The sequence below is a fragment of the Tachyglossus aculeatus genome, chromosome 17, assembly GCF_015852505.1.
Source record: "Tachyglossus aculeatus isolate mTacAcu1 chromosome 17, mTacAcu1.pri, whole genome shotgun sequence".
Lineage (NCBI taxonomy): Eukaryota > Metazoa > Chordata > Mammalia > Monotremata > Tachyglossidae > Tachyglossus > Tachyglossus aculeatus.
This window is the reverse complement of record NC_052082.1, coordinates 10,585,252-10,613,190: the sequence shown is the minus strand read 5'-3', so window position 1 is coordinate 10,613,190 and position 27,939 is coordinate 10,585,252. Positions and strand designations below refer to the sequence as shown.

At 50.3% G+C, this 27,939-nt stretch overlaps 1 protein-coding gene across 1 annotated transcript; it reads left to right on the top strand.

Annotated features, from left to right (window-relative positions):
- Window positions 1-1,192: 1,192 nt before the first annotated feature.
- Window positions 1,193-26,322, top strand: NAAA (N-acylethanolamine acid amidase). The gene is made up of 11 exons (XM_038758784.1): window positions 1,193-1,386; window positions 5,603-5,767; window positions 10,269-10,395; window positions 12,222-12,312; window positions 16,167-16,243; window positions 19,083-19,255; window positions 21,660-21,722; window positions 22,188-22,254; window positions 23,795-23,823; window positions 25,537-25,617; window positions 25,944-26,322. The coding sequence occupies exons 1-10, from the start codon at window positions 1,193-1,195 to the stop codon at window positions 25,610-25,612; spliced, it is 1,062 nt and encodes a 353-aa protein (XP_038614712.1). The 3' UTR covers window positions 25,613-25,617; window positions 25,944-26,322.
- The last annotated feature ends 1,617 nt before the right edge of the window (window positions 26,323-27,939 follow it).

The following is a 27,939-nucleotide window of genomic DNA, read 5'->3' as shown; positions in this document are numbered from 1 at the left end:
TCACGGGTTCTAATCCCGCCTCTGCCACTTGTCTACTGGGTGACCTTGGGCAATAATAATATCATTTATTAAGCATTGACAATGTGCAAAGCACTGTTCTAAGCGCTGGGGCGGTTACAAGATGACCAAGGGGGTGGAGGGGGCGTGTCCGGGCGGGGCCCGAAGGGGGCGTGTCCGGGGCAGGACGGGCGAGTGCTGATTGGACGGCAGGGCCTAGTGGGCGTGTCCTGGGCAGGACGGACGAGTGCTGATTGAAGGGCGGGGAGGGGGGCGTGTCCTGGGCGGGATCCGCGAGTGCTGATTGGACGCGGAGGCGGAGGGCGTGTCCGGGGGGGCTGTCCCCTAAGGGGGCGTGTCCGGGGCAGGACGAGCGAGTGCTGATTGGACGGGGGTGCAGGGGGCGTGTCCTGAGGGGAATCAGCTAGTGCTGTTGGACACAGGGGTGGAGGGGGCGTGTCCGGGAGGGGCCTGAAGGGGGCGTGTCCGGGGCAGGACGGACGAGTGCTGATTGGACGGCGAGGCTAAGTGGGCGTGTCCTGGGCAGGACCGGCGGGTGCTGATTGGAGGCCGGGGGGGCGTGTCCTGAGCGGGATGGGCGAGTGCTGATTGGACGGCGAGGCTAAGTGGGCGTGTCCTGGGCAGGACGGGCGAGTGCTGATTGGGGGGCGGGGCTTGGGGGCGTGTCCTGGGCGGGATGGGCGAGTGCTGATTGGGCGCGGGGGCGTAGGGGGCGGAGGGGGCGTGTCCGAGCGGGGCCCGAAGGGAGCGTGTCCGGGGCAGGACGGACGAGAGGTGATTGGACGGCGAGGCCAAGTGGGCGTGTCCTGGACAGGACGGACGGGTGCTGATTGGAGGGCGGGGCGGGGGGGCGTGTCCTGGGCGGGATGGGCGAGTGCTGATTGGGCGCGGGGGCGGAGAGGGCGTGTCCGGGCGGGGCCCGAAGGGGGCGTGTCCGGGGCAGGACGGGCGAGTGCTGATTGGACGGCGGGGCCAGGTGGGCGTGTCCTTGGCAGGACGGGAGGGTGCTGATTGGGGGCGGGGCTTGGGGGCGTGTCCTGAGCGGGATGGGCGAGTGCTGATTGGGCGCGGGAGCGGAGGGGGCGTGTCCGGGGCGGGGTGTGGTTGGGAGGCCGGAGGGGAGACCTCTCAGAGTTCCCGGAGCCCGGGAGCCGAGCGGAGCGCGGGAGGGAGGATGCTCTCGCTGCTGCTCCCGTTGCTGCTGCTCCCGATCCCGGGCTTCCCGCTCCCGCTCCCGCTCCCGATCCCGGGCCAGGCCCCCCGGACCTTCGCCGTGGACCTGGACGCCGGCCCGGAATTTCGCTGGCTGCCGGTCCTCAAGGCCTTCGACCCCGCCTTCCTCACCGCCGCCCTCCAACGCATCTTCCGGTCACCGTGATAAGCATTTATCAGATAATAACGGCGATCACCGTCGCAACTCCGTGCAAAGAGCCCGGGCTTGGGAGTCGGAGGTCGTGGGTTCAAATCCCACACTTGCATTCAATCAATCAATCGTATTTATTGAGCGCTTACTGTGTGCAGAGCGCTGGACTAAGCGCTTGGGAAGCCCAAGTTGGCAACATCTAGGGACGATCCCTACCCAACAGTGGGATCACAGGCTAAAAATTCAACCGTATCTCCCCAGCCCGGGCTTGGGAGTCGGAGGTCGTGGGTTCAAATCCCACACTTTCATTCAATCAATCAATCAATCAATCGTATTTATTGAGCGCTTACTGTGTGCAGAGCACTGGACTAAGCGCTTGGGAAGTCCAAGTTAGGAGGCCTTCCCAGACTCAGCCCCCTCCTCCCCTTCTCCATCCCCCCATCTTACCTCCTTCCCCTCCCCACAGCACCTGTATAGATGTATAGATGTTTGTACAGATTTATTACTCTATTTTACTTGTCCATATCTATTCTATTGATTTTATTTTGTTGGTATGTTTGGTTTTGTTCTCTGTCTCCCCCTTTTAGACTGTGAGCCCACTGTTGGGTAGGGACCGTCTCTATACGTTGCCAACTTGGACTTCCCAAGCGCTTAGTCCAGTGCTCTGCGCACAGTAAGCGCTCAATAAATACGATTGATTGATCGATTATTTACTGAGCGCTTACTGTGCGCATTAAGCTCACAGTGTGCTCCGCACACAGTAAGCGCTCAATAAATACGATTGATTGATTATTTACTGAGCGCTTACTGTGCGCAGAGCACTGGACTAAGCGCTTGGGAAGTCCAAGTTGGCAACATCTTAGAGACGGTCCCGACCCAACAGTGGGCTCACAGTCTAAAAATTCAACCGTATCTCCCCAGCCCGGGCTTGGGAGTCGGAGGTCGTAGGTTCAAATCCCACACTTTCATTCATTCATTCATTCATTCATTCATTCAATCAATCAATCGTATTTATTGAGCGCTTACTGTGTGCAGAGCACTGGACTAAGCGCTTGGGAAGTACAAGTTAGGAGGCCTTCCCAGACTGAGCCCCCTCCTTCCTCTCCCCCCCCCTCCCCATCCCCCCCGCCTTACCTCCTTCCTTTCCCCACAGCACCTGTATAGATGTATATATGTTTGCACAGATTTATTACTCTATTTATTTAACTTGTCCATATCTAATCTATTTATTTTATTTTGTTAATGTGTTTGGTTTTGTCGTCTGTCTCCCCCTTCTAGCCTGTGAGCCCTCTGTTGGGTAGGGACTGTCTCTAGATGTTGCCAACTTGGACTTCCCAAGCGCTTAGTACACTGCTGTGCACACAGTAAGCGCTCAATAAATACGATTGATTGATTATTTACTGAGCGCTTACTGTGCGCGGTAAGCTCGCAGTGTGCTCTGCACACAGTAAGCGCTCAATAAATACGATTGATTATTTACTGAGCGCTTACTGTGCGCAGTAAGGTCGCTGTGTGCTCTGCACACAGTAAGTGCTCAATAAATACGATTGAACGAATGAATGAATGCAGGGCACTGGACTAAAAGCTTGGGGAGTCCAATCAATCAATCAGTCATATTTATTGAGCGCTTACTGTGTGCAGAGCACTGGACTAAGCGCTTGGGCAGTCCAAGTTGGCAACCTAGAGAGACGGTCCCTCCCCAACAGCGGGCTCACAGGCTAGAAGGGGGAGACTGACGACAAAACAAACACTTGTCAGCTGGGTGACTCTGGGCAAGTCACTTCACTTCTCTGGGCCTCAGTTCCCTCATCTGTAAAAATGGGGATTAAGACTGTGAGCCCCCCGTGGGACAATCTGATCACCTTGTAACCTCCTCAGCACTTAGAACAGTGCTTTGCACATAGTAAGCACTTAACAAATACTATTATTATTATTATTATTTTGGGGATGAAGACTGTGAGCCCCCCGTGGGACAACCTGATCACCTTGTAACCTCCCCAGCGCTTAGAACAGTGCTTTGCACCTAGTAAGCGCTTAACAAATACCATCATTATTATTATTGTTATTATGGGGATTAAGACTGTGAGCCCCCCGTGGGACAACCTGATCACCTTGTAACCTCCCCAGCAATTAGAACAGTGCTCTTTGCACAAAGCGCTTAATAAATGCCATTATTATTATAGTAATTTATAATAATGTTGATGATGGTGGTGGTATCTGTTACGTGCTTACTCTGTGCCGAGCATTGTTCTAAGCACTGTGAGCCCGCTGTTGGGTAGGGGCCGTCTTGATGATCACAGTAATAACTGTTATAATAATTTATAATAATGTTGATGATGATGGGCGGTGTCTGTTGCGCGCTTACTCTGTGCCAAGCACTGTTCTAAGCGCTGTGAGCCCGCTGTTGGGTAAGGGCCGTCTTAATGATCACAATATTAACTGTTATAATAATTTATAATAATGTTGATGATGATGGGCGGTATCTGTTACGTGCTTAGTCTGTGCCAAGCACTGTTCAAAGCACTGTGAGCCCGCTGTTGGGTAAGGGCCGTCTTGATGATCACAATAATAACTGTTATAATAATTTGTAATAATGTTCATGATGATGGGCGGTATCTGTTACGCGCTTAGTCTGTGCCGAGCACTGTTCTAAGCGCTGTGAGCCCGCTGTTGGGTAAGGACCGTCTCTGGGTGTTGCCGACTTGGACTTCCCAAGCACTTAGTCTAGTGCTCGGCACACAGGAAGCGCTCAATAAATATGATCGAGTGAATGAAGGAAGGAATGAATAAAAAGGGAGAGGGAGAGGAAGGGAGAGACAGAATGAGAAAGAGGGAGAGAGACAGAGAAGGGAGAAGAGACAGAGATGAGGGAGAGAGTTAGGGGAAGAGGAGGAGAGAGAGACAGAGAGAAAGAGGGAGAGACAGATGGAGGGGGAGAGAGAGGGGAAGAGGAAGGGAGAGACAGAGAAAGAGGGAGAGATGGGGGAAGAGACAGAGATGGAGGGGAGAGAGAGGGGGAGGGGAAGAGGAAGGGAGAGAGACAGAGAAAGAGGGAGAGAGAGAGATGGAGGGGGAGAGGGGAAGGGAGAGATAGAGATGGAGAGGGGAGAGATAGAGATGGAGGGGGGAGAGAGAGGGGAAGAGAGAGAGGAAGACAGAGACAGAGAAAGAGGGAGAGATGGAGGGGTGGAGAGAGAGGGAAAGAGGAAGGGAGAGATGAAGAGAGAGACAGAGAGGGGGGAAGAGACAGATGGAGGTGGGAAGAGAGACAGAAAGACAGGGGGGAAGAGGAAGAGAGAGAAAGAGGGAGAGACAGAAAGGGGGAAGAGACAGAGATAGAGGGGGAGAGAGAGGGAGGGGAAGAGGAAGGGAGAGAGACAGAGACACAGAGAGACACAGAAAGAGGGAGAGACAGAGATGGAGGGGGGAACAGGGAAGAGGAAGGGAGAGAGACAGAGGGGGGGAAGAGACAGAGATGGAGAGAGAGAGGGGGAAGGGAGAGACAGAGAGAGACAAAGAGAAAGAGTGAGAGACTGAGGGGGAAGAGACAGATGGAGGGGCGGAGAGAGAGGGAGAGGGGAAGAGGAAGGGAGAGAGACAGAGATACAGAGAGAAAGAAGGAGAGACAGAGGGGGAAAGAGACAGAGATGGAGGTGGTGAGAGGGGGAAGAGAGACAGAGAGGTGGGGAGAAAGAGGGGAAGGGAGAGAGGAAAAGAGAGACAGAGAGAGAGGGAGAGACGGGGAGGAGGAAGAGAAACAAGAGAAAGAGGGAGAGACAGGGAAGGGACAGATGGAGGGGAGAGAGAGGGGAAGAGGAAGAGACAGAGGGAGAGATAGAGAGAGGGAAGAGACAGAGATGGAGGTGGGTGGGAGAGAGAGAGAGCGAGAGGACAGTTGTTCCTGCTGGGGTGCGCAGGCTGGTGGGCACCAGGGGCATGGGATGGGAGGTGACTTCCTCAGACCATCTGGGGGCCAGGACATCTCTGATGTAAAGCCTGGCCCTGCCAGGGCCTGGGGCAAGGGGCAGGGACAGAGCAGGGGCAAGGTGAGGGGCAGCCCCCTGCCTCTCCTGCGGGGCACTGGGCGCTGGGGCGACGCTGCGCCCTGGGGGGCCCCGGCACTGTCGAGCCGCCCCCAGCCCCCAACCCGGGAGCCCTCTCTTCCCCCCAGGGGCCCCTCCGGCCGGGCCCGGCCGCTGACCCTTGGCTTTTTCCTTTCAGGGAGCAAGTTCCTCCGTGGGTGCACGTGACCCTGGGTCTGGTGGTGACCGAGATGGAGGGCCTCCTGCCCCAGCCCTTCCTGGGGGAGATCCGGGGCATGAGCGAGGTCCTGGGCATCCCCCTCAGCGACGGCATCCTCCTCAACCTGGCCTACGAGTACAGCGCGTGAGTGCCCGTGCACCCTCTCGCCCTGCCCCGCCCCGCTCCCTCGGAGAACCCTAAGAAGAAAATGAGGGCATCCGGGAAGCGCCGACTTTGGGCCGGGCCCTCCGCTCAGCACTGGGGTGGAGGCAAGCAGTTCTCACACAGCCCCCTGCCCCAAGTGGGGCTCCCAGTCTTCATCCCCATTTGACAGAGGAGGGAACTGAGGCCCAGAGACGTGAAGCGACTCGCCCCAAGTCCCGCAGCAGACAAGCGGCGGAGTCGGGATTAGAACCCGTGACCTTCCAACTGCCTGGCCCGGGCTCCATCCACTACACCATAGTTTCTCCCCAACGAGAATAGCAACAACTGTGGTATTTGTTGAGCGCGTGCTATGTGCCGGGCACTGTATTATTCATTCATTCATTCATTCAATCGTATTTATTGAGCACTTACAGTGTGCAGAGCACTGTACTAAGCGCTTGGGAAGTCCAAGTTGGCAACATATAGAGACGGTCCCAACAGTGGGCTCACAGTCTAGAAGTATTAAGCGCCGAGGTGGATACAAGCCAATTGGGTTGGAAGCATTTAGTCCAGTGCTTTGCACACAGTCAGTGCTCAATAAATAGGATGGAGTGAATCAATGACACAGCCCCTGACCCACATGGGGCTCCCCATTTTGCAGATGAGGGAACTGAGGCCCAGAGAAGTGAAGTGACTCACCCAGGGTCACCCGGCAGACAAGTGGCAGAGCACAGATTAGAACCCACGACCTCTGACTCCCAAGCCCGGGCTCTTTCCACTAGATCACGCTGCTTCTCTCATCCCCTGAGTGATATTTAGGAGCTTATCGAGCTCCGCCTATGTGCAGAGCACTGTACTAAGCGCTTGGGAGAGTACACTACAACAGAGTTGGCAGACACGTCCCCTGACCGCAATGAGTTTACAGTCTAGAGAATCAGGATGGACCCAGTCCCTTTCCCACATGGAATTTACCCTCTAAATGGGAGGGAATTGGATTTAATCCTCCTTTTTCGGGTGAGGTGACTGAAGCCCAGAGAAGTGAAGTGACTTTCCCTAGGTCACACAGCAAGCAAATGACAGAACCGGGATTAGAACCCAGATCCCCTGGCTCCCAGGTCTTCACTGCGACCCAGAGATCGTTTTTACCTTCACCCTGCTAACTATTAGGTGTCTTCTTCGTGGAAAGAGCCCGGGCTTGGGAGTCAGAGGACGTGGGTTCTAATCCCGGCTCCGCCACTTGTCTGCCGTGTGACCTTGGGCAAGTCACTTCACTTCTCTGGGCCTCAGTTCCTTCGACTGGAAAATGAGGATTAAAACTGTGAGCCCCACGTGGGACAATCTGATCACCCTGTATCTACCCCCGTGCTTAGAACAGTGCTTGGCACATAGTAAGCGCTCATCTAATACCATGATTCTTCTTAACAAGAGATCTCCAAGCCTCAGTTTCCTCGCCTGTAAAATGGGGATCGATTATGTAGGCACCCTCTGTGAGACCTGGACTCTGTCTGATCTCATAACTTTTTTCCCTTTTTCATTCATTCATTTGATCATATTTATTGAGTGCTTACTGTGTGCAGAGCACTGGACTGTGTTTTTTTTAATGGCACTTGCTAAACGCTCACTGTGTCCCAGGCGCTATATCAAGTGATGGAGGTAGGTATAATAATAATAATGGCATTTACTAAGCGCTTACTATGTGCAAAGCACTGTTCTAAGCGCTAGGGACGTTACAAGGTGATCAGGTTGTCCCACGGGGGGCTCATAGTCTTAATCCCCATTTTACAGATGAGGTCACTGAGGCCCAGAGAAGTGAAGCGACTTGCCCAAAGTCACACAGCTGACAGTTGGCAGAGCCGGGATTCGAACCCCTGACCTCTGACTCCAAAGCCCGGGCTTTTTCCACTGAGCCACACTGCTTCTCTATAAGATATAAGTTAATTACATTGGGCACTGTCCCTCTCCTAGATGGGGATCCCAGTCTAAATCCCCGCTTTACAGAAGGGGTGGATTTAGGCCGAGAGAAGTGACTTGCTCAAGGTCACACAGCCGATAAACTGGGATTAGAACCTAGGTCTTCTGACCCCAGGCCTGGGCTCTTTCCATTAGGCCATGCCGCTTTTCAACTCTGTATCTTCTTCAGGGCTTATTAAATGCCATTGTTATCATTACTAGCTGAGAGGACACTGGAGAAGCAGCGTGGCTCAGTGGAAAGAGGCCGGGCTTTGGAGTCAGAGGTCATGGGTTCAAATCCCGGCTCCACCAACTGTCAGCTGTGTGACTTTGGGCAAGTCACTTCACTTCTCTGGGCCTCCATTACCTCAGCTGTAAAATGGGGATTAAGACTGTGAACCCCTTGTGGGACAACCTAATCACCTTGTAACTTCCCCAGTGCTTAGAACAGTGCTTTGCACATAGAAAGTGCTTAATAAATGCTATCATTATTATTATTATTATCTGTTCTTTCGAAGGCTATAGCGATGGCTACCCAGTGCTCTGCGCCTCTCCAAGCTAACGGGGACGTTAAGTTACCGGGGCGGCACTTTTGCCGGTAATGGGTCGGAAAAACTTTCATTCATTCATTCAATCGTATTTATTGAGCGCTTACTGTGTGCAGAGCACCGTACTAAGCGCTTGGGAAGTACAAGTCGGCAACATCTAGAGACGGTCCCTACCCAACAGCGGGCTCACAGTCTAGAAGGGGGAGACAGACAGTCAAGCAAACTTTGTTGAAAACTTCTCTTTCAAAGTTCAGAAGCTGCTTTCCCCGGTTCCAAAGAAGGAAACTGATAGCACAGAGGCAAAGCTCTGCATCAAGAGGATGAATAAAGCTTCAGGGGCGGGAGGTTGTAGTTGTTCACGCTGAAGAGCTCTGCTTCAGCTGGAAGACTTAGCCAATCCTGATTATTCTGTAAAGATGAAGTGGGTCAGGAAGTAAGCACCAAAACTAGTAGGATTAAGTCTGTTGTTTTGGGCTGCTTTTCTCCGCTGCAGAGCTGGTTTGCATCTGCATGATGGTTTTCCTAGCCCTGTCCTTCTGAAACTTGCTATTTGCTCTTGGATTTAGCACTGCCCTTATGCCTGTAAGGGTTTCAAGATCTAAAAGATCTCGAAGATGTAAAGATCTAAAAGATTTCTAGACTGTGAGCCCGCTGTTGGGTAGGGACCGTCTCTATATGTTGCCAACTTGTACTTCCCAAGCTCTTAGTCCAGTGCTCTGCACACAGTAAGCGCTCAATAAATACGCTTGAATGAAAGAATGAATAAAAGGGGTTCCCCGATTTAAGGCCTCTTTTCCCCAGCTCCTTTCCCCCTCTCCGTCATCTGCGCATTTGGAAACTGTGACCTTTGGTCAGTTTTTAATCCGCCCCACCCTCAACCCCACAGCCTCTCCGTACAGATCTTTAAGTTATAGAGGCTATTTTTTACTTCTACTATTAATCATAACAATAATGATAATTGTGGTACTTGTTAAGCGCTTCCTATGTGCCGGGCACTGGGGTGGATACAAGCAAATCGAGTTGGACACAGTCCCCATCCCACGTGGGGCTCACAGCCTCAATCCTCATTTTACAGGAGAGGAAACTGGGGCTCAGAGAAGCGAAAATAATAATAATAATAATAATAATAATAATAATAATAATAATGACATTTGTTAAGTGCTTAACTATGTGCAAAGCACTGTTCTAAGCGCTGGGGAGGATACAAGGTGATCAGGTTGTCCCTCGCGGGGCTCACAGTCTTCATCCCCATTTTACAGATGAGGGAACTGAGGCACAGAGAAGTGAAGTGACTTGCCCGAGGTCACACACCAGACAGGTGGCGGAGCCGGGATTAGAACCCACGACCTCTGGCTTCCAAGCCCCTGCTCTTTCCCCAGTGCTTTGTACAGTGCTTGACCCCAAGTCCACACTTAACAACTTTACCCCAAGGATCGATCTAACAGATTCGTAAGCCTGCGGGGCTGGACTTCTTCCCGTTTCTGCTATCATCATCATCATCAATCGTATTTATTGAGCGCTTACTGTGTGCAGAGCACTGTACTAAGCGCTTGGGAAGTACAAGTTGGTAACATATAGAGACAGTCCCTACCCAGCAGTGGGCTCACGGTCTTGCGCTATCTCTGTCGAACTCTCCCATGTGTTCAGTACAGCGCTCCTTGCACACCTTAGAGAAGCAGCATGGCTCAGTGGAAAGAGCCCGGGTTTTGGAGTCAGAAGTCATGGGTTCAAGTCCCGGCCCTGCCACTTGTCAGCTGGGTGACTTTGGGCAAGTCGCTTCACTTCTCTGGGCCTCAGTTCCCTCATCTGTACAATGGGGATGAAGACGGTGAGCCCCCTGTGGGACAACCTGATCACCTTGTAACCTCCCCAGCTCTTAGGACAGTGCTCTGCACATAGCGAGCGCTTACTAAATGCCGTTATTATTATTTATTATTATCAAGCCCCGATTGAGTTCTGTTGATTGTCTTTTTTCTGCCCATCCCATCTTCGCATCCTCCCAGCTTCTGCACCAGTATCGTCACCCAGGATTCCAGCGGCCGCATTTTCCACGGCCGAAACTTGGATTACGTCTTCGGAGACATTTTGCGCCAGGTCGTCATCGACGTGCAGTTCATGAGGGCCGGGAAGGTATGGGCTCCGGGGGGGGACGCAGCGGGCCGGACTCCAGGCCGCGTCCGAGAAGGGAGCGTGTCGGCCCGCTCTGGGAAGGGACGGATGCGGGGCGGGCGAGGAGGGCCACAAGTTGGAGGGCGGTTACGGGGGACACATCCTGAGGCGGAGCCATGAGAGGACACGTAAGCCAGCGACCAGGCCCTGTATAGGAAACGATCCAGGCCCGGCTGTAGAGTGGTTAGCGTGACGGGGGGGTTCAAACTCCAACGAGGCTCCCTAAATGATTCATTCATTCATTCGTTCAATCAATCGTATTTATTGAGCGCTTACTCGTCTACGTGTTTCGTTTTGCTGTCCGTCTCCCTCCTTCTAGACTGCGAGCCCGTCGTTGGGTGGGGACCGTCTCTATATGGTGCCGACTTGTACTTCCCAAGCGCTTAGTACCGTGCCCCGCACACAGGAAGCGCTCAATAAATACGATCGAGTGAAGGAATGAATGAACAAATGGAGGAGCCAGAATTAGAACCCAGGCTTAGGCCTGGGATCTTTCCACTAGGCCACACTGCTTCTCTGTTGACAGTGTCGACCCTTTAGCCTGTCCACTCTTGGAGGTTCAGATGACCAATTTCCTCCAGCGAGTGGAATCCGCTCCCCACCCTACCTCCCGCCTGGGTCGGTCTGTCCAAAGCACCTCAGGGGAAAGCTGAAAAACCCCAAATAAGGACGCCTTGACTATTGCATGAATCCCCTTGCTGATCTCCCTGCCTCCCTGCTCTGGTCCTTTTCGCCCTTGTCATCTTCTCCAAAACGATTCAGTCCATGTCTTCCCACTCCTCAAGAAACTCCAGTGGTTGCCCATCCACCTCCACATCAAACAGGAATTCCTTCCCGTCGGCTTTAAAGCATCCGATCACCTTCCCCCGGCTCCCTCACCACGCTGTTGTCCCACTTGGCTCCGCTAATGCCAGCCTACTCGCTGGCCATCAATCCCGTCTCACCGTCGACCCCTCGCCCACGTCCTGACCTGGAATGCCTCCCACCCTCCCACGTCTGATGGCCTCACCTTCAAAGCCTCATGTACAGTGCTCTGCACACAGTAAGCGCTCAATAAATACGATTGATTGATTGATTGAAGGCCCATCTCCTCCGAGAGGCCTTCCCTGACGAAGCCCTCCTTTCCTCTTCTCCCTCTCCCTTCTGCGTCCCCCTTGCATTTGAATATTTACCCTTTATTCCCCCATCCTCAACTCCACAGCACTCACTGTCCATACCTGTAATTTATTTTAATATCAATCATATTTACGGAGCACTGACTGTATACAGGGCACTGTACTGAGCAGTTGGGGGAGTGCAATATAGTAGAGTTGGTGAGCCTGTTCTCTGCCCAAAGGGAGCTTAAAGTCTACAGGGGAGACAGACGTAAAAATCAGTTGCAGAAAAGGGAAGTAGTGGAGTATGAGGAACTTGTCATAAGTGTTGCGAGGCTGGGGTCTCAGAGTGCTTAAGAAGAGAAGAAAAGACAGAGAACTGGTAGCGTTTCAAACTGTGACATCCTCTTTCTAGGCCTGCATCCTCTTTTTACTTTCTGGAGCACAGGCCCGCAAGTTGAGCTAGTTAGCACTGTCTTGCTAACTAGCCACACAATCTACAAAATTGTAAATCTACAGAAAAATGATTTTTTTGTAGTCGCAGCTGACGTCCCCTTCCGAGGGGCAGTTTGGAGTTCATCCCCCCATCGGGAGGAAGCTCCCATTAAGACGGGATTGAGATGGAGAAGGGCACCGTCACGTGTATACGGGTGTGATATAATTGCGACCAAAGCGCTCCTTTTTTGATTTCAGATTGCGTACACCGGTACTACCTTTGTCGGCTACGTGGGTCTGTGGACGGGGCAGAGTCCGTACAAGTTTACGGTTTCCGGTGACGAGCGAGGTAAACGGACAAAATCCAGGGATCTTAAGGAGTCCCAAACCGTCCCAGCCAAGACCTGGGATTCTGCGAAGTTGATCATCATCATCATCAATCGTATTTATTGAGCGCTTACTGTGTGCAGAGCACTGTACTAAGCGCTTGGGAAGTACAAGTTGATCCGATTTGCTTGTTAAAACCTTCACCGGATGAGCGGGCCTGAGCCTGGTTTCTTAGCCTTTTGTTTGGGGTTGAGATTTCTGAACATTGTCAGTGTGCGACTCCCCTCTCACTGCCTCCGGCGATGTGAAAATATTTCAAGATAACGGTAGTAGTCGTTGATAATAATAATGATGGCATTTGTTAAGCGCTTACTGTGTGGCAGGCACTATCCTCAGCGCTCAGTAATAATAATGATGGTATTTGTTAAGCGCTTACTGTGTGGCAGGCACTATCCTCAGCGCTCAGTAATCAATCAATCAATCGTATTTATTGAGCGCTTACTGTGTGCAGAGCACTGTACTGAGCGCTTGGGAAGTACAAACTGGCAACATATAGAGACGGCCCCTAATAATAATAATGATGGTATTTGTTAAGCGCTTACTATTTGCCAAGCACTGTTCTAAGCGCTGGGGGGATACAAGGTGATCAGGTTGTCCCACGTGGGGCTCACAGTCTTCATCCCCATTTTCCAGATGAGGTAACTGAGGCCCAGAGAAGTGAAGTGACTTGCCCAAAGTCACCCAGCTGACAATTGGCGGAGCCGGGATTTGAACCCACGACCTCTGGCTCCAAAGCCCGGGCTCTTTCCACAGAGCCACGCTGTGCTGCTTCAGTAATAGGAGCAATGGTAGTAATCATTCATTCATTCATTCAATCGTATTTATTGAGCGCTTACTGTGTGCAGAGCACTGGACTAAGCGCTTGGGAAGGACAAATCTGCAGCATATAGAGACGGTCCCTCTCCAACAACGGGCTCACAGTCTGGAAGAGGGAGACAGACGGCAAAACAAAACATGTGAACAGGTTTCAAAATTGTCGGAACAAATAGAATTAAAGCTAAATGCACATCATTAACAAAATAAATAATTGCAGTATTAGCAGTAATAGTAGTGGTTGTTGTGGTAGCAACAGTAGGCACTTAACAAATACCATCATTATTATTATTGTTAGTTGCATTAGTAATAATAACAATTGTGGCATTCATTCGATTGTATTCATTGAGCGCTGTTTGCAGAGCACTGTACTAAGCGCTTGGGAAGTACAAATCGGCAACCTATAGAGACCGTCCCTACCTAACAATGTACTTCCCAAGCGCTTAGTACAGCGCTGTGCACACAGTAAGCGCTCAATAAATACAATTGAATGAATGAATGAACGGGTTAAGCACCTACTATGTGCTAAGCACTAGGGAAGATAGAAGATAATCAAATCAGGCACAGACCCTGGCCCTCACAGGGCTTACAATCTAAGTAGGAGGGGGAGGAGGTATGGAATTCCCATTTTACAGACGAGGGAACGGAGGCCCGGAGAAGTGAAGTGACTTGCTCAAGGTCACACAGAAGAGTGGCGGAGTCGGGATTAGAACCCAGGTCCCCGTGACTGTCAGGCTCGTCCGCTATCCTTTGGGCCATACCAGTAGTAGTTGTGTTATCATCATCATCATCATCAATCGTATTTATTGAGCGCTTACTATGTGCAGAGCACTGTACTAAGCGCTTGGGAAGTACAAATTGGCAACATATAGAGACAGTCCCTACCCAACAGTGGGCTCACAGTCTAAAAGGGGGAGGTTATGGTAGTGGTGTTATGATATTGAGTTGATGCACTACACTAAATGCAACTGAATTCAGCATGGCTCAGTGGAAAGAGCCCGGGCTTTGGAGCCAGAGGTCATGGGTTCAAATCCCAGCTCCGCCAACTGTCAGCTGTGTGACTCTGGGCAAGTCACTTCACTCCTCTGGGCCTCAGTTCCCTCATCTGTAAAATGGGGATTAAGATTGTGAGCCCCACGTGGGACAACCTGATTGCCTTGTATCCCCCCATTGCTTAGAACAGTGCTTGGCACATAGTAAGCGCTTAACAAATACCATTATTATTATTAATTAATTCATTCATTCAATTGTATTTATCGAGCGCTTACTGTGTGTAGAGCACTGGACTAAGCGCCTGAGATACGGTTCCCTGAACCCAAGCCGTTTGTAGCAGGGGAGACCGACAGACAGACGTATCTGTGTCCGACCTAATTCATTTCTATCTCCCCCACCACTTAATCAATCAATCAATCAATCGTATTTATTGAGCGCTTACTGTGTGCAGAGCACTGGACTAAGCACTTGGGAAGTACAAGGTGGCAACATATAGAGACGGTCCCTACCCAACAGCGGGCTCACAGTCTCACAGCTTCGTGCTTGACACCTCGAAAACAAATACCGTAAATACCGTAAAAAAAAATACCAGTAGTAGCCTCAGAGTAAATCACTGAATTCTGGCCAGGCCTCGTTGCTCATTTTCATTTGTCTCTGACAGGTGTTAGGAAGAGTAGATGATAATTTATATAATTAGAAATGATGGGGAGTAAAACTGAGTGTTTTTCCCTGCTGAGCTGTTTGTCTTAACTGAAATTACTGTGTTGCGGGGGAATTACAAATCGCTCTTAGCGACCGGATGCTTCTTCTTGCTCAATAGAAATAAGGGCGAAATGCTGAAATTACCCAACAAGCGGAGAAATTACCCAACAAGAAGATGGGCTCTTTATCAGCTGATGATGATTGAAGAAGAGAATTCATTCATTCAGTAGTATTTACTGAGCGCTCACTGTGTGCAGAGCGCTGTACTGAGCCCTTGAGAGAGTCCAACACAACAATAAACGGACACGGTCCCTTCCCACAAGCTTACAGTCTTGAGGGGGAGACAGACATTATTCTAAATAAATAACGTACAGATAGAGAAGCAGCGTGGCTCAGTGGAAAGAGCCCGGGCTTTGGAGACAAAATGTGATTTCTTCCTTTTCCAAACATACCTTTAAAAAAGTGGCCCGGTGCCATTATTTTTTTGCTTACCTCCTTGCCTCCCACCTTCCCTACCCGCCTTACCTCCTTCCCTTCCCCACAGCACCTGTATATATGTATACATGTTTGTACGTATTTATTACTCTATTTATTTTACTTGTACATATCTATTCTATTTATTTTATTTTGTCAATATGTTTTGTTTTGTTCTCTGTCTCCCCCTTCTAGACTGTGAGCCCACTGTTGAGTAAGGACCGTCTCTATATGTTGCCAACTTGTACATCCCAAGCGCTTAGTCCAGTGCTCTGCGCACAGTAAGCGCTCGATAAACACGACTGATTGATTTGGAGTCCGAGGTCATGGGTTCAAATCCCAGCTCCGCCAATTGTCAGCTGGGTGACTTTGGGCAAGTCACTTCACTTCTCTGGGCCTCAGTTACCTCATCTGTAGAATGGGGGTTAAGGCTGTGAGCCCCCCGTGGGACAATCTGATCACCTTGTAGCCTCCCCAGCGCTTCGAACAGTGCTTTGCACAGAGTAAACGCTTAATAAATGCCATCATCATTATTATTATTATACGGCCGTAAGTGGTGTGGGGCTGGGAGTGGGGATGAATAAAGGGAGCAAGTCAGGGCGACGCGGACGGGAGTGGGAGAGGAGGAAAGGAGGGCGCAGTCAGGGAAGGCCTCTTGGAGGAGGCTTTGAAGCCGGGGAGAGGCACTGTCAGGTTTGAAGAGGAAGGGCGTTCCGTGCTTTTCACCCCTTGAGCAAGAGAAAGTGTCAGGAGACGGACTGCCATTGTGTGGGGGGAAGGTCCTGGAAGTTTTCCTTCCTGGCTAACGTCCCTTTCCCTCCCCCGACTTCGTAGACAAAGGATGGTGGTGGGAAAACGCCATAGCCGCTCTCCTGCAGAGGAATTCTCCGGTCAGCTGGCTTATCAGGAACGTAAGTGTGTTGGTCACTGGGTCACGGAAGCTGGAGGTTTGGGGCTCGAGCCAAACCCCCATCTAGACTGTTGGGTAGGGACCGTCTCCGATTTGTCCTTCCCAAGCGCTTAGTACAGTGCTCTGTACACGGTAAGCGCGCAATCGATACGATTGAATGAATAAATGAGTGAGCCTGGTGAATCCAAGGCACCTGGGGAAAAGCCTGGGTTGGCTGTTTTTTCCCCCTACCTCCTCCAGTCAATCAGTCGGATTTGTTGAGCGCTTACTGTGTGCACAGCACTGTATTAAGCGCTTGGGAGGGTACGCTATAATGGGCACCATGATCTTGTCCCTTTGGGAGAGGAAGAAAAGTGGCCCAGGCCTTCTTACTCATAAGCCCGGGGGCCAGTTGTCATCTCTAAGTTGCCAAGCGCTTAGTCCAGTGCTCTGCACACAGTAAGCGCCCAATTAATACGATTGAATGAATGAATGAATCTCCAGCCAAGGAGAAACTCACTGAACGATGACCACGGCACTCGGTGGGATGCAGCGTGGCCCGGAGGATCGAGCCCAGCCTTGGAGTCAGAAGGAGCTGGGTTCTAATTCCGGCTCCGCCACCTGTCTGCTGTGTGACTTAGGGCAAGTCACTTCACTTCTCTGGGCCTCAGTTCCCTCCTCTGTCAAATGGGGATGAAGACCGTGAGCCCCACGGGGGACAGGGACAGTATCCCCCCTGATTAGCTTGTATCTACCCCACTGCTTAGAACAGTGTTTAACGCATAGTGAGCGCTTAGCAAATAACCATAAAAAAAGAGAAACTCACGGAATGGTGACCACCGGAACTCGGGGATCAATTGTGGTGACTGACGGGAGGATACGTTGGCATGTTTTAAAATTCCTCTCCCGCTTGGTTCCGCCTTGAGGCATCCGAGGAAATTCTGGGATCGATCAGTGAATCAGTGGTATTTACTGAGTGCTTGCTATCTGCAGAGCACTGTAGTAAGCGCTTGGGAGAGTACAATACAACAGAGGTAGCAGACACCATGGCTGTTACACTGTTACAGCCTAATAATAATCATAATGGTATTTGTTAAGCACTTATTATGTGCCAAGCACCGTTCTAAAGGCTGGAGTAGATACAGAGTAATCGGGTTGTCCCCCATGGGGCTCACAGTCTTAATCCCCATTTTACAGGTGAGGTAACTGAGGCCCAGAGAAGTGAAGTGACTTGCCGGGATTAAGAACCCACGTCCTCTGACTCATTCATTCATCCATTCAATCTTATCTATTGAGCGCTTTCAAGCCCGGGCTCTTTTCACTAAGCCACGCTACTCTCCCAATCCTTCATTCATTCAATCCGTATTTATTGAGCGCTTACTGTGTGCAGAGCACCGTACTAAGCGCTTGGGAAGTACAAGTTGGCAACATCTGGAGACGGTCCCTACCCAACAGCGGGCTCACAGTCTAGAAGGGGCAGAGAGACGACAAAACAAAACATATTAACAAAATAAAATAAATAGAATAAACATGTACAAATAAATAAATAGAGTAATAAATACGTACAGACATATATACACTCAGTAAGCAGTGTGGCTCAGTGAAAAGAGCCCGGGCTTGAGAGTCAGAGGTCGTGGGTTCTAGTCCCGGCTCCGCCCCTTGTCAGCTGGGTGACTTTGGGCAAGTCACTTCCCTTCTCTCATCTGTCAAATGGGGATGAAGACTGGGAGCCCCATGTGGGACAACCTGATCACCTTGTGTGTCCCGCCAGCGCTTAGAACAGTGCTTGGCACATAGTAAGCGCTTAACAAATACCATCATTATAATAATAATAATAATGATGGAATTTGTTAAGCGCTTACTATGTGCCAAGCACTTTTCTAAGCGCTGGGGGGCGGGGGGATATAACACGATCAGGTTGTCCCATGTGGGGCTCTCAGGCAATCCCCATTTTACAGATGAGGTAACTGAGGCTCAGAGAAGTTAAGTGACTTGCCCAAGGTCACACAGCAGACATGTGGCAGAGCTGGGATTCGAACCCATGACCTCTGACTCCAAAGCACTATTATCATCATCATCATCATCATCAATCGTATTTATTGAGCGCTTACTATGTGCAGAGCACTGTACTAAGGGCTTGGGAAGTCCAAGTTGGCAACATATAGAGACAGTCCCTACCCAACAGTGGGCTCACAGTCTAAAAGGGGGAGACAGAGAACAAAACCAAACATACTAACAAAATAAAATAAATAGAATAGATATGTACAAGTAAAATAAATAAATAAATAGAGTAAAAAATATGTACAAACATATATACATATATACAGGTGCTGTGGGGAAGGGAAGGAGGTAAGATGGGTGGGATGGAGAGGGGGACGAGGGGGAGAGGAAGGAAGGGGTTCAGTCTGGGAAGGCCTCCTGGAGGAGGTGAGCTCTCAGCAGGGCCTTGAAGGGAGGAAGAGAGCGAGCTTGGCGGATGGGCAGAGGGAGGCCATTCCAGGCCTGGGGGAGGACGTGGGCCGGGGGTCGATGGTGGGACAGGCGAGTGCGAGGTACGGTGAGGAGATCAGCGGTGGAGGAGCGGAGGGTGCGGGCTGGGCTGGAGAAGGACAGAAGGGAGGTGAGGTAGGAGGGGGCCAGGGGATGGATGGATGGACAGCCTGGAAGCCCAGGGTGAGGAGTTTCTGCCTGATGTGCGGATTGATTGGTAGCCATTATTATGACAGTGCTCCACACACAGTAAGCATTCCACAAATACCGACGGACACGTTCCCTGCCCCGCAACGAGCTTCGGGCCTAGTGGTCCACCCTCCCCGGGGCGGCGGCGGCGAATGACGCCCTGCTCTTGTCTCTGCGGCCAGACCCTGAGCGAAGCTAAGGATTTCCAAGCCGCCGTGCTCATGCTGGCCAAGACCCCCATCATCGCCGACGCCTATTACATCGTCGGAGGGGTGTCTCCCAAGGAGGGCGTGGTCATCACTAGGAACAGAGGTGGCCCGGCGGACATCTGGCCTCTGGACCCCTTAAATGGAGAGTAAGTGGAAACGGGCTCTGGCCGACGGGCCTGGGAGGGGGAAGGTCGTGGGTTCTGATCCCGGCTCCTCCACTCGCCCGCTGTGTGACCCGGGGCAAGTCAATCAATCAATCAATCAATCGTATTTATTGAGCGCTTACTGTGTGCAGAGCACTGGACTAAGCGCTTGGGAAGTCCAAGTTGGCAACATGTAGAGACAGTCCCTACCCAACAGTGGGCTCACAGTCTAGAAAGTCTGTCCATCATCCATCAATCGTATTTACTGAGCGCTTATTGTGTGCAGAGCACTGTACTAAGCGCTTGGGAAGGACAAGTTGGCAACATATAGAGACAGTCCCTACCCAACAGTGGGCTCACAGTCTAGAAAGTCTGTCCATCATCCATCAATCGTATTTACTGAGCGCTTACTGTGTGCAGAGCACTGGACTAAGCGCTTGGGAAGTCCAAGTTGGCAACATGTAGAGACAGTCCCTACCCAACAGTGGGCTCACAGTCTAGAAAGTCTATCCATCATCCATCAATCGTATTTATTGAGCGCTTACTGTGTGCAGAGCACTGGACTAAGCGCTTGGGAAGTCCAAGTTGGCAACATGTAGAGACAGTCCCTACCCAACAGTGTGCTCACAGTCTAGAAAGTCTATCCATCATCCATCAATCGTATTTATTGAGCGCTTACTGTGTGCAGAGCACTGTACTAAGCGCTTGGGAAGGACAAGTTGGCAACATGTAGAGACAGTCCCTACCCAACAGTGGGCTCACAGTCTAGAAAGTCTGTCCATCATCCATCAATCGTATTTATTGAGTGCTTACTGTGTGCAGAGCACTGGACTAAGCGCTTGGGAAGCACAAGTTGGCAACATATAGAGACAGTCCTTACCCAACAGTGGGCTCACAGTCTGAAAGGGGGAGACAGAGAACAAAACCAAACATACTAACAAAATAAAATAAATAGAATAGATAGGTACAAGTAAAATAAAAGTCTAGTCTAGAAGTCACTTGGCTTCTCTGGGCCTCAGTTATCTCCTCTGTAAAATAGAGAAGCAGCGTGGCTCAGTGGAAAGATCGCGGGCTTGGGAGTCAGAGGTCATGGGTTCTAATCCCAGCTCCCCCACATGTCTGCTGTGTGACCTGGGACAAGTCGCTTAACTTCTCTGAGCCTTAGTTCCCTCATCTGTAAAATGGGGATTAAGTCTGTGAGCCCCAGGTGGGACAACCTGATCACCTTGTATCCCTCCCAGTGCTTAGAGCAGTGCTTTGCACATAGTAAGCGCTTAACAAATGCCGTTATTATTATTGTTATTATGGGGATGGAGACGTTGAGCCTCACCTGGGATGGGGACTCTGTCCAACCCGATTAGTTTGTATCCATCCCAGTGCTTAGTACAGTACCTGGCATGTAGTAAGTGCTTAACAAATGCCATCATTATTATTCATTATTATTATTATTTTCTGGGGTGCAAGAAGTTTTGAGGGGGGCATCGTGGCCTAATGGAAAGGGAACAGGCCTGAGAGACAGGAGACCTGAGTTATAATTCCAGTTCTGTCTCTTGCTTGCTGTGTAACCTTGGACAGGTCATTTAACTACTCTGTGCCTCTGTTGCCTCCTCTGTAAAATGGGGATTATTTATGCCTGTTCTTCCTCCCCTCCCGTAGACTGTGAGCCCCAGGTGGGACAGGGACTGTGTCCACCTGATTACTCCAGCACTTAATAAAGAAGCAACGTGGCTTAGTGGCAAAGGCTTGGGAATCAGAGGTCATGGGTTCCAATCCCGGCTCCGCCACTCGTCAGCTGGGTGACTTTGGGCAAGTCACATCACTTCTCTGGGCCTCAATTCCCTCCTCTGTAAAATGGGGATTAATAATAATAATAACGATGGCATTTATTAAGCGCTTGCTATGTGCAAAGCAGTGTTCTAAGCGCTGGGGGGGGGGGCGGTTACAAGGTAATCAGGTTGTCCCACGGGGGGCTCACAGTCTTAATGTCCATTTTACAGATGAGATAACAGGCACAGAGAAGTGACTTGCCCAAAGTCACACAGCTGACAATTGGCGGAAACTGTGAGTCCCACATGGGACAACCTGATCACCTTGTATCTCCTCCGGCGCTTAGAACGGTGCTTGGCACATGGAGAGCGCTTAACAAATACCATCATTATTACTGTTACGATTACTTGGTACCTAATAAGTGCTTAATAAAAACCGGGATTATTTTTCTATTATTATTTTTGTCCCTGAACGCCTGGGTATCTCCTCTTCCTAATGACCCCAAATAACGGAGTTTAGCTCCCCCCACCCCTTTCTCTCTCTTTTTCTCTCTTTTTCTCACACATACACACACACACATCTCCTTCCCCCCACCTCCCCCCCAAGTCTCTCATGTCATTTTTTGTGCCCTGGCGTGTAGGTGGTTCCGCGTCGAGACCAACTACGATCACTGGAAGCCTCCTCCGCACTCCGATGACCGCAGGTAACCGGGCATCTCTGAGCCGGGCTAGTTTCTCCCTGTTACTTTATTCCTTTGCTCCCCTGGGGCCTCGGACCAGGGGCCCGGAGCGGAAAGCAGAACTCCTTCCTGCTGTAGCATCCCTCAGCGGGGGGCGGGGGGACATCGAGGGGTTCCCCTCGGGGCCTTGGGTCGTGGGGGCAAAGAAAGGAGTCGGCGGAGGTGGAATTCCTTAGCCTCGGATGAGGGGAGACCCTTCCCGAACCCAGGCTCAGCGGGGGCCGTACATCAATTCTGCGGCAGATATTTTTCCAGTTCTGGTTGCCACCCTGGGCTAAAGAGAACTGTGTTCCAGGGTGGGAGACGGGATGGGAGGGTGCCCGTCTCCCCCCCGGCTCAGCCTCGATTCAGGCCCGGCGGTGGTTCAGCTCGGTGTCCGGGGACCGGGAAGTGACCTTCCGTCTAATTAATCAGCCATTTTCGCCACAGGACTCCGGCCATCAAGGCGCTCAACGCAACCGGCCAGGAACACATCAGTTTGAACACCCTCTTTCAGGTAGCTCCCTTTCCGTCTTGGGATTTCGGCTCCGATTCCTCCGCCAGTTGCCAAGGGTGAACGATTGCCAGGAATGTTGTCTTGACTTTCGCCGCCGAGCCGTTTCCAACCCATAGCGACGCTGCGGACGCTTTTCTCTCAGAAGGCCCCGCTCTCCATCCGCGATTGCCTGCCACTCGCTAGCCACTGGCCAAGCTAGAAATGGAACGGTTTGGCCTCTGCTCGACTCTCCCTCCCATAGTTGAGACTAGTAGAGTACTGGGAAAAAAGCGCTCAATAAATACCATTGATTGATTGATTGATTGGAAACTCTCCAGGTGCCACCCTGAGAGGGAGCCAGGAATGTTGGCTAGAGGGAAACGAGAGAGGTGAATTACGGTGCTTAGTGCTTAGAACAGTGCTTTGCACATAGTAAGCGCTTAACAAATACCATTATTATTATTATTATTATTATTATTATTATTATTATGGGGCAGGATGGGGTGTTTTTTGTCCTAGAATTTACATGCCCTTCCTTCCAAGGGAGATCACACTTCCTGGGCTTGCTGCCATCCTGATAATAATAATAATAATAATAATGGCATTTATTAAGCACTTACTATGTGCAGAGCGCTGTTCTAAGCGCTGGGGAGGTTACAAGGTGATCAGGTTGTCCCACGGGGGGCTCACAGTCTACATCCCTGTTTTCCAGATGAGGGAACTGAGGCACAGAGAAGTGAAGTGACTTGCCCAAGGTCACGGCTGACAGTTGGCAGAGCCGGGATTTGAACCCATGACCTCTGACTCCAAAGCCCGGGCTCTTTCTACAGAGCCACGCTGCAGATACATTCATTCATTCATTCTAGCGTATTTATTGAGCACTTACTGTGTGCAGAGCACTGGACTAAGCGCTTGGGAAGTCCAAGTTGGCTACATCTAGAGACTGTCCCTACCCAACAGCGGGCTCACAGTCTAGAAGGGGGAGACAGACCACAAAACAAAACATATTAACAAAATAAAATAAATAGGATAAATATGTACAAGTAAAATAAATAAATAGAGTAATAAATCCGTATAAATCAGTCAATCAATCGTATTTATTGAGCGCTTACTGTGTGCAGAGCACTGTACTAAGCGCTTGGGAAGTCCAAGTTGGCAACATATAGAGACAGTCCCTACCCAACAGTGGGCTTACAGTCTAAAAGGGGGAGACAGAGAACAAAACCAAACATACTAACAAAATAAAATAAATAGAATAGATATGTACAAGTAAAGTAAATAGAGTAATAAATCTGTACAAACATATATACATCTATACAGGTGTTGTGGGGAAGGGAAGGAAGTAAGATGGGGGGGATGGAGAGGGGGACGAGGGGAAGAAGAAGGAAGGGGCTCAGTCTGGGAAGGCCTCCTGGAGGAGGTGAGCTCTCAGTAGGGCTTTGAAGATCACCCCCAACCATAATAATTATGGTATTTCTTAAGCGCTTACTGTGTGCCAACTGTGTGATCGGATGGCTTTTAATCTGCTTGGCTAACCTGATCTCTCCCTTGTTTCATACAGGTGTTGTCAGTGGTCCCAGTCATGAACAAGTAAGTGCCACGTTGAATGAAAATGCAGACTGTGGGTTCGCGTCTCATCTGGGGTGCACTCATTCATTCAATCATATTTATTGAGCGCTTACTGTGTGCAGAGCACTGGACTAAGCACTCACGAGGAGCCGACAGTGATCGGGGGTTTCTGTGATTAATTTCCTTCTCCCCCGTCAATTGATCAATCCCTATTTTGATGATGACGGCATTTATCAAGCGCTTACTATGTGCAAAGCACTGTTCTAAGCTCTGGGGAGGTTACAAGGTGATCAGGTTGTCAATCAATCAATCAATCAATTGTATTTACTGAGTGCTTACTGTGTGCAGAGCACCGTACTAAGCGCTTGGGAAGTCCAAGTTGGCAACATATAGAGACGGTCCCTACCCAACAACGGGCTCACTGTCTAGAAGCAAGCGCTTAGTACAGTGCTCTGCACATAGTAAGCGCTCAATAAATACGATTGATTGATTAGAAGGGTGAGACAGACAACAAAACAAAACATATTAACAAAATAAAATAAATAGAATAGATATGTACAAGTAAAATAAATAAATGTCCCTCGGGGGGGCTCCCAGTCTTCATCCCCATTTTACAGATGAGGTCACTGAGGCCCAGAGAAGTGAAGTGACTTGCCCAAAGTCACACAGCTGACAGTTGGCGGGGCCGGGATTAGAACCCATGACCTCTGACTCCAAAGCCCGGGCTCTTTCCACTGAGCCACGCTGCTTCTCTTGTATTCATTCATTCTTGTATTTTGCATTCATTTAGCCATTTAATCGTATTTCTGGAGCGCTTACTGCGTGCAGAGCACTGTACTAAGTGCCTGGGAGAGTGTGACAGAACAAGAAACAGACACAGTCCCTGCCCGCAACGAGCGTATGATCTAGACCAGTTTATTGAGCGTGGCTTCGTGGAAAGAGCCCGGGCTTAGGAGTCAGAGGTCATGGGTTCTAATCCTGGCCCTGCTGCTTGTCAGCTGTGTGACCTTGGGCAAGCCACTTCACTTCTCTGTGCCTCAGTTAACTCATCTGTAAAATGGGGGATTAAGACTGTGAGCCCCCCGTGGGACAACCTGATGACCTTGTATCTTCCCCCCAGCGCTTAGAACAGTGCTTGGCACATAGTAAGCGCTTAACAAATAAAAGTAAGCAATAAAAAAGCGCTCAATAAATATGATCGAATGAATGAATGTACAAATGCCAACATTATCATTATTATTCATTCATTCGATCATATTTATTGAGCGCTTACCGTGTGCAGGGCACTGGACTAAGCGCTTGGGAAGTCCAGTTCAGAAACAGATAGTGACAATCCCTACCCAACAACGGGCTCACGGTCTAGAAGCGGGGAGACAGGCAACAAAACGAAACAAGCAGACAGGCGCCAGTAGCATCAATATAAATAAATAGAATTATAGATATATGTGCATCATTAATAAAATAAGTAATAGAATAATAAATAGGTACCTATAGACACAAGGGCTTTGGGGCGGGAGGGGAGGAGGAGCAGAGGAAAAGGGGGGCTCAGTTTGGGAAGGCCTCCTCATATAAGCTTCTAGACTGTGAGCCCGCCGTTGGGTAGGGACCGTCTCTATATGTGGCCAACTTGGACTTCCCAAGCGCTTAGTACAGTGCTCTGCACGCAGTAAGTGCTCAATAAATATGATTGAATGAATGAATGAATGAATATAAGCTGTCCTGTCCTCCTTTTAGCTACACAATCTACACCACGGTGATGACTGCTGCCAGGCCAGAGGAGTATACCACCAGAATCCGTCCTATATGGTGAAAGATGTAAGTAAACCAGGGCGCTTTATCAAAAGGAAGTCTTTCTGTCCTCCTGGCTGGGCTTCCCCTACACGGGAGAGCGCCAAATATTTAAGACTTATTTATGGCCACTCATTCATTCATTCAGTCCTATTTATTGAGCGCTCACTGTGTGCAGAGCACTGGACTAAGCGCTTGGAAAGTACGGCGCAGCCACCGATAGAGACAACCCCTACCCGACGACGGGCTCGCTCCTTCCCCGTCTCCGCTTGGGGAAACGGGATCCTCTTTCATCCATCTGCCTGGACTTAGTTTTCCGAAGAAATAAAGTCAATTTTCCTTCCTCGTCCCAGGCGATTTACGAAGAAACGAAACGCTCCGAGAGCTGCACTTCAACGCGCTGTCAATGTTTTAAAAATTCCGAACGGCTTCTGCGGAAATCTGGGGTTCCGCCCACGTCCGGCTTCCCGGCTGTGTTAGAGACCGTGGCTACATGGGTCTCTTGTTCCTAGCTGCGTCCCGGGCCTTCCCTGCCAATTTTCTTTTATTCCAGTTGGAATCACCCTGGCAAACGACCTGGATTGAAAACTCCTTGAGGTCAGAGATCCCGCGAAACAGTGTGGCCGAATGGATAGAACACGCGGGCCTGGCGATCAAAAAGACCTTTGTTCTAATCCCGCCTCCGCCGCTTGGCAGCCGTGTGACCTTGGGCAAGTCGCTTCGCTTCTCTGTGCCTCGGTTACCTCATCTGTAAAATGGGGATGAAAGCCGTGAGCCCTATATGGGACAGAGACCGTGTCCAATCCGATTAGCTTAGAAATACCCCAGAGCTTAGAACAATGCCTGGAACAGGGTAAGCGCTTAACGGATGCCTTTAAAAAAATGTTCTTTGCACAGAGTAAGTGCGCAAAATATAACTAGTTGCCCTTCCGATTCAAAGAAGATACCACTGGCGACAATCCCCTAGGAGTGCATGGGTGATTGGAAAACCCAATGAAAGCTCACTGTGGGCAGGGAACGTGTCTGTTTTTTTGTTTGAATCGTACTCTCCCAAGCGCTTTGCACCCAGTAAGCACTAAATACGATCGAATTAATGAACAAAAATCCAGAGTCCCAGCCACAGTGTGCCTCGTCGTGATTCTAAGTCCTGTCGATCGATAGCAGAAATCCAAAGGAATGAAAATCCAGAGTCCCAGCCACAGTGTGCCTCGTGGTGATTCTAAATCCTGTCGATCGATAGCAGAAATCCAAAGGAATGAAAATCCAGAGTCCCACCCACAGTGTGCCTCATCGTGATTCTAAATCCTGTCGATCGATAGCAGAAATCCAAAGGAATGAAAATCCAGAGTCCCAGCCACAGTGTGCCTCGTCGTGATTCTAAATCCTGTCGATCGATAGCAGAAATCCAAAGGAATGAACATCCAGAGTCCCAGCCACAGTGTGCCTCGTCGTGATTCGAAATCCTGTCGATCGATAGCAGAAATCCAAAGGAATGAAAATCCAGAGTCCCAGCCACAGTGTGGCCCGTGGTGATTCGAAATCCTGTCGATCGATAGCGGAAATCCAAAGGAATGAAAATCCAGAGTCCCAGCCACAGTGTGCCTCGTGGTGATTCGAAATCCTGTCGATCGATAGCAGAAATCCAAAGGAATGAAAATCCAGAGTCCCAGCCACAGTGTGCCTCATGGTGATTCGAAATCCTGTCGATCGATAGCAGAAATCCAAAGGAATGAAAATCCAGAGTCCCAGCCACAGTGCGCCTCGTCGTGATTCTAAATCCTGTCGATCGATAGCAGAAATCCAAAGGGAAGGATTTTATTCACAGTTGGGACTTGGAAATCTTCTTAACCATTTTTCCCCTTTCTCGGACCGCAAAGCGTATTGGCGATGCTTGCACGTTTTGGCTGAGTAGCGCCTGGGGAGGTTCACCGGAGAAACAAGTCACATCTAACACGCTAGAAAAATCGAGACTGGACAAAGCCGTCGGAGAACGTCAGGCAGTCACCGAAACCTCTGTTTGTCGGGTTTTCTCCGTAACTGCTTCATCTCTCTTTCATGGAGATTTATTACCTTTTTTTTTTTTTTGCATTTCTGGCACTCTAAAAAAGAAATGGCTATTTTCTTACCGCTTCTGAAAAGCAATAGTGCCGAAAATAATTTTTGCACTGATTATGATTAATGCACAGGGGAACAGTGTTTGCCGAGGCGCCGGCCAACACGTGTAAAAGCTCTGAATAAAGACGCGCGAGGCTATCTCCCGGGTGCTGTGCCTTATTTGCGCTTGGGTGCTCCACGGAAAGGGATTTCTTTGGCTCTTGAGGAAGGATTACCATTCATTCATTCATTCAA

Bases quoted from the DNA above. Each gene is read 5' to 3' on its own strand.
- NAAA (XM_038758784.1), top strand. From the start codon at position 1,193: ATGCTCTCGCTGCTGCTCCCGTTGCTGCTGCTCCCGATCCCGGGCTTC. The intron at 12,313-16,166 runs GTAAACGGACAA...CCGACTTCGTAG, and splicing joins GGTTTCCGGTGACGAGCGAG to ACAAAGGATGGTGGTGGGAA. The intron at 23,824-25,536 runs GTAAGTGCCACG...TCCTCCTTTTAG, and splicing joins GTGGTCCCAGTCATGAACAA to CTACACAATCTACACCACGG.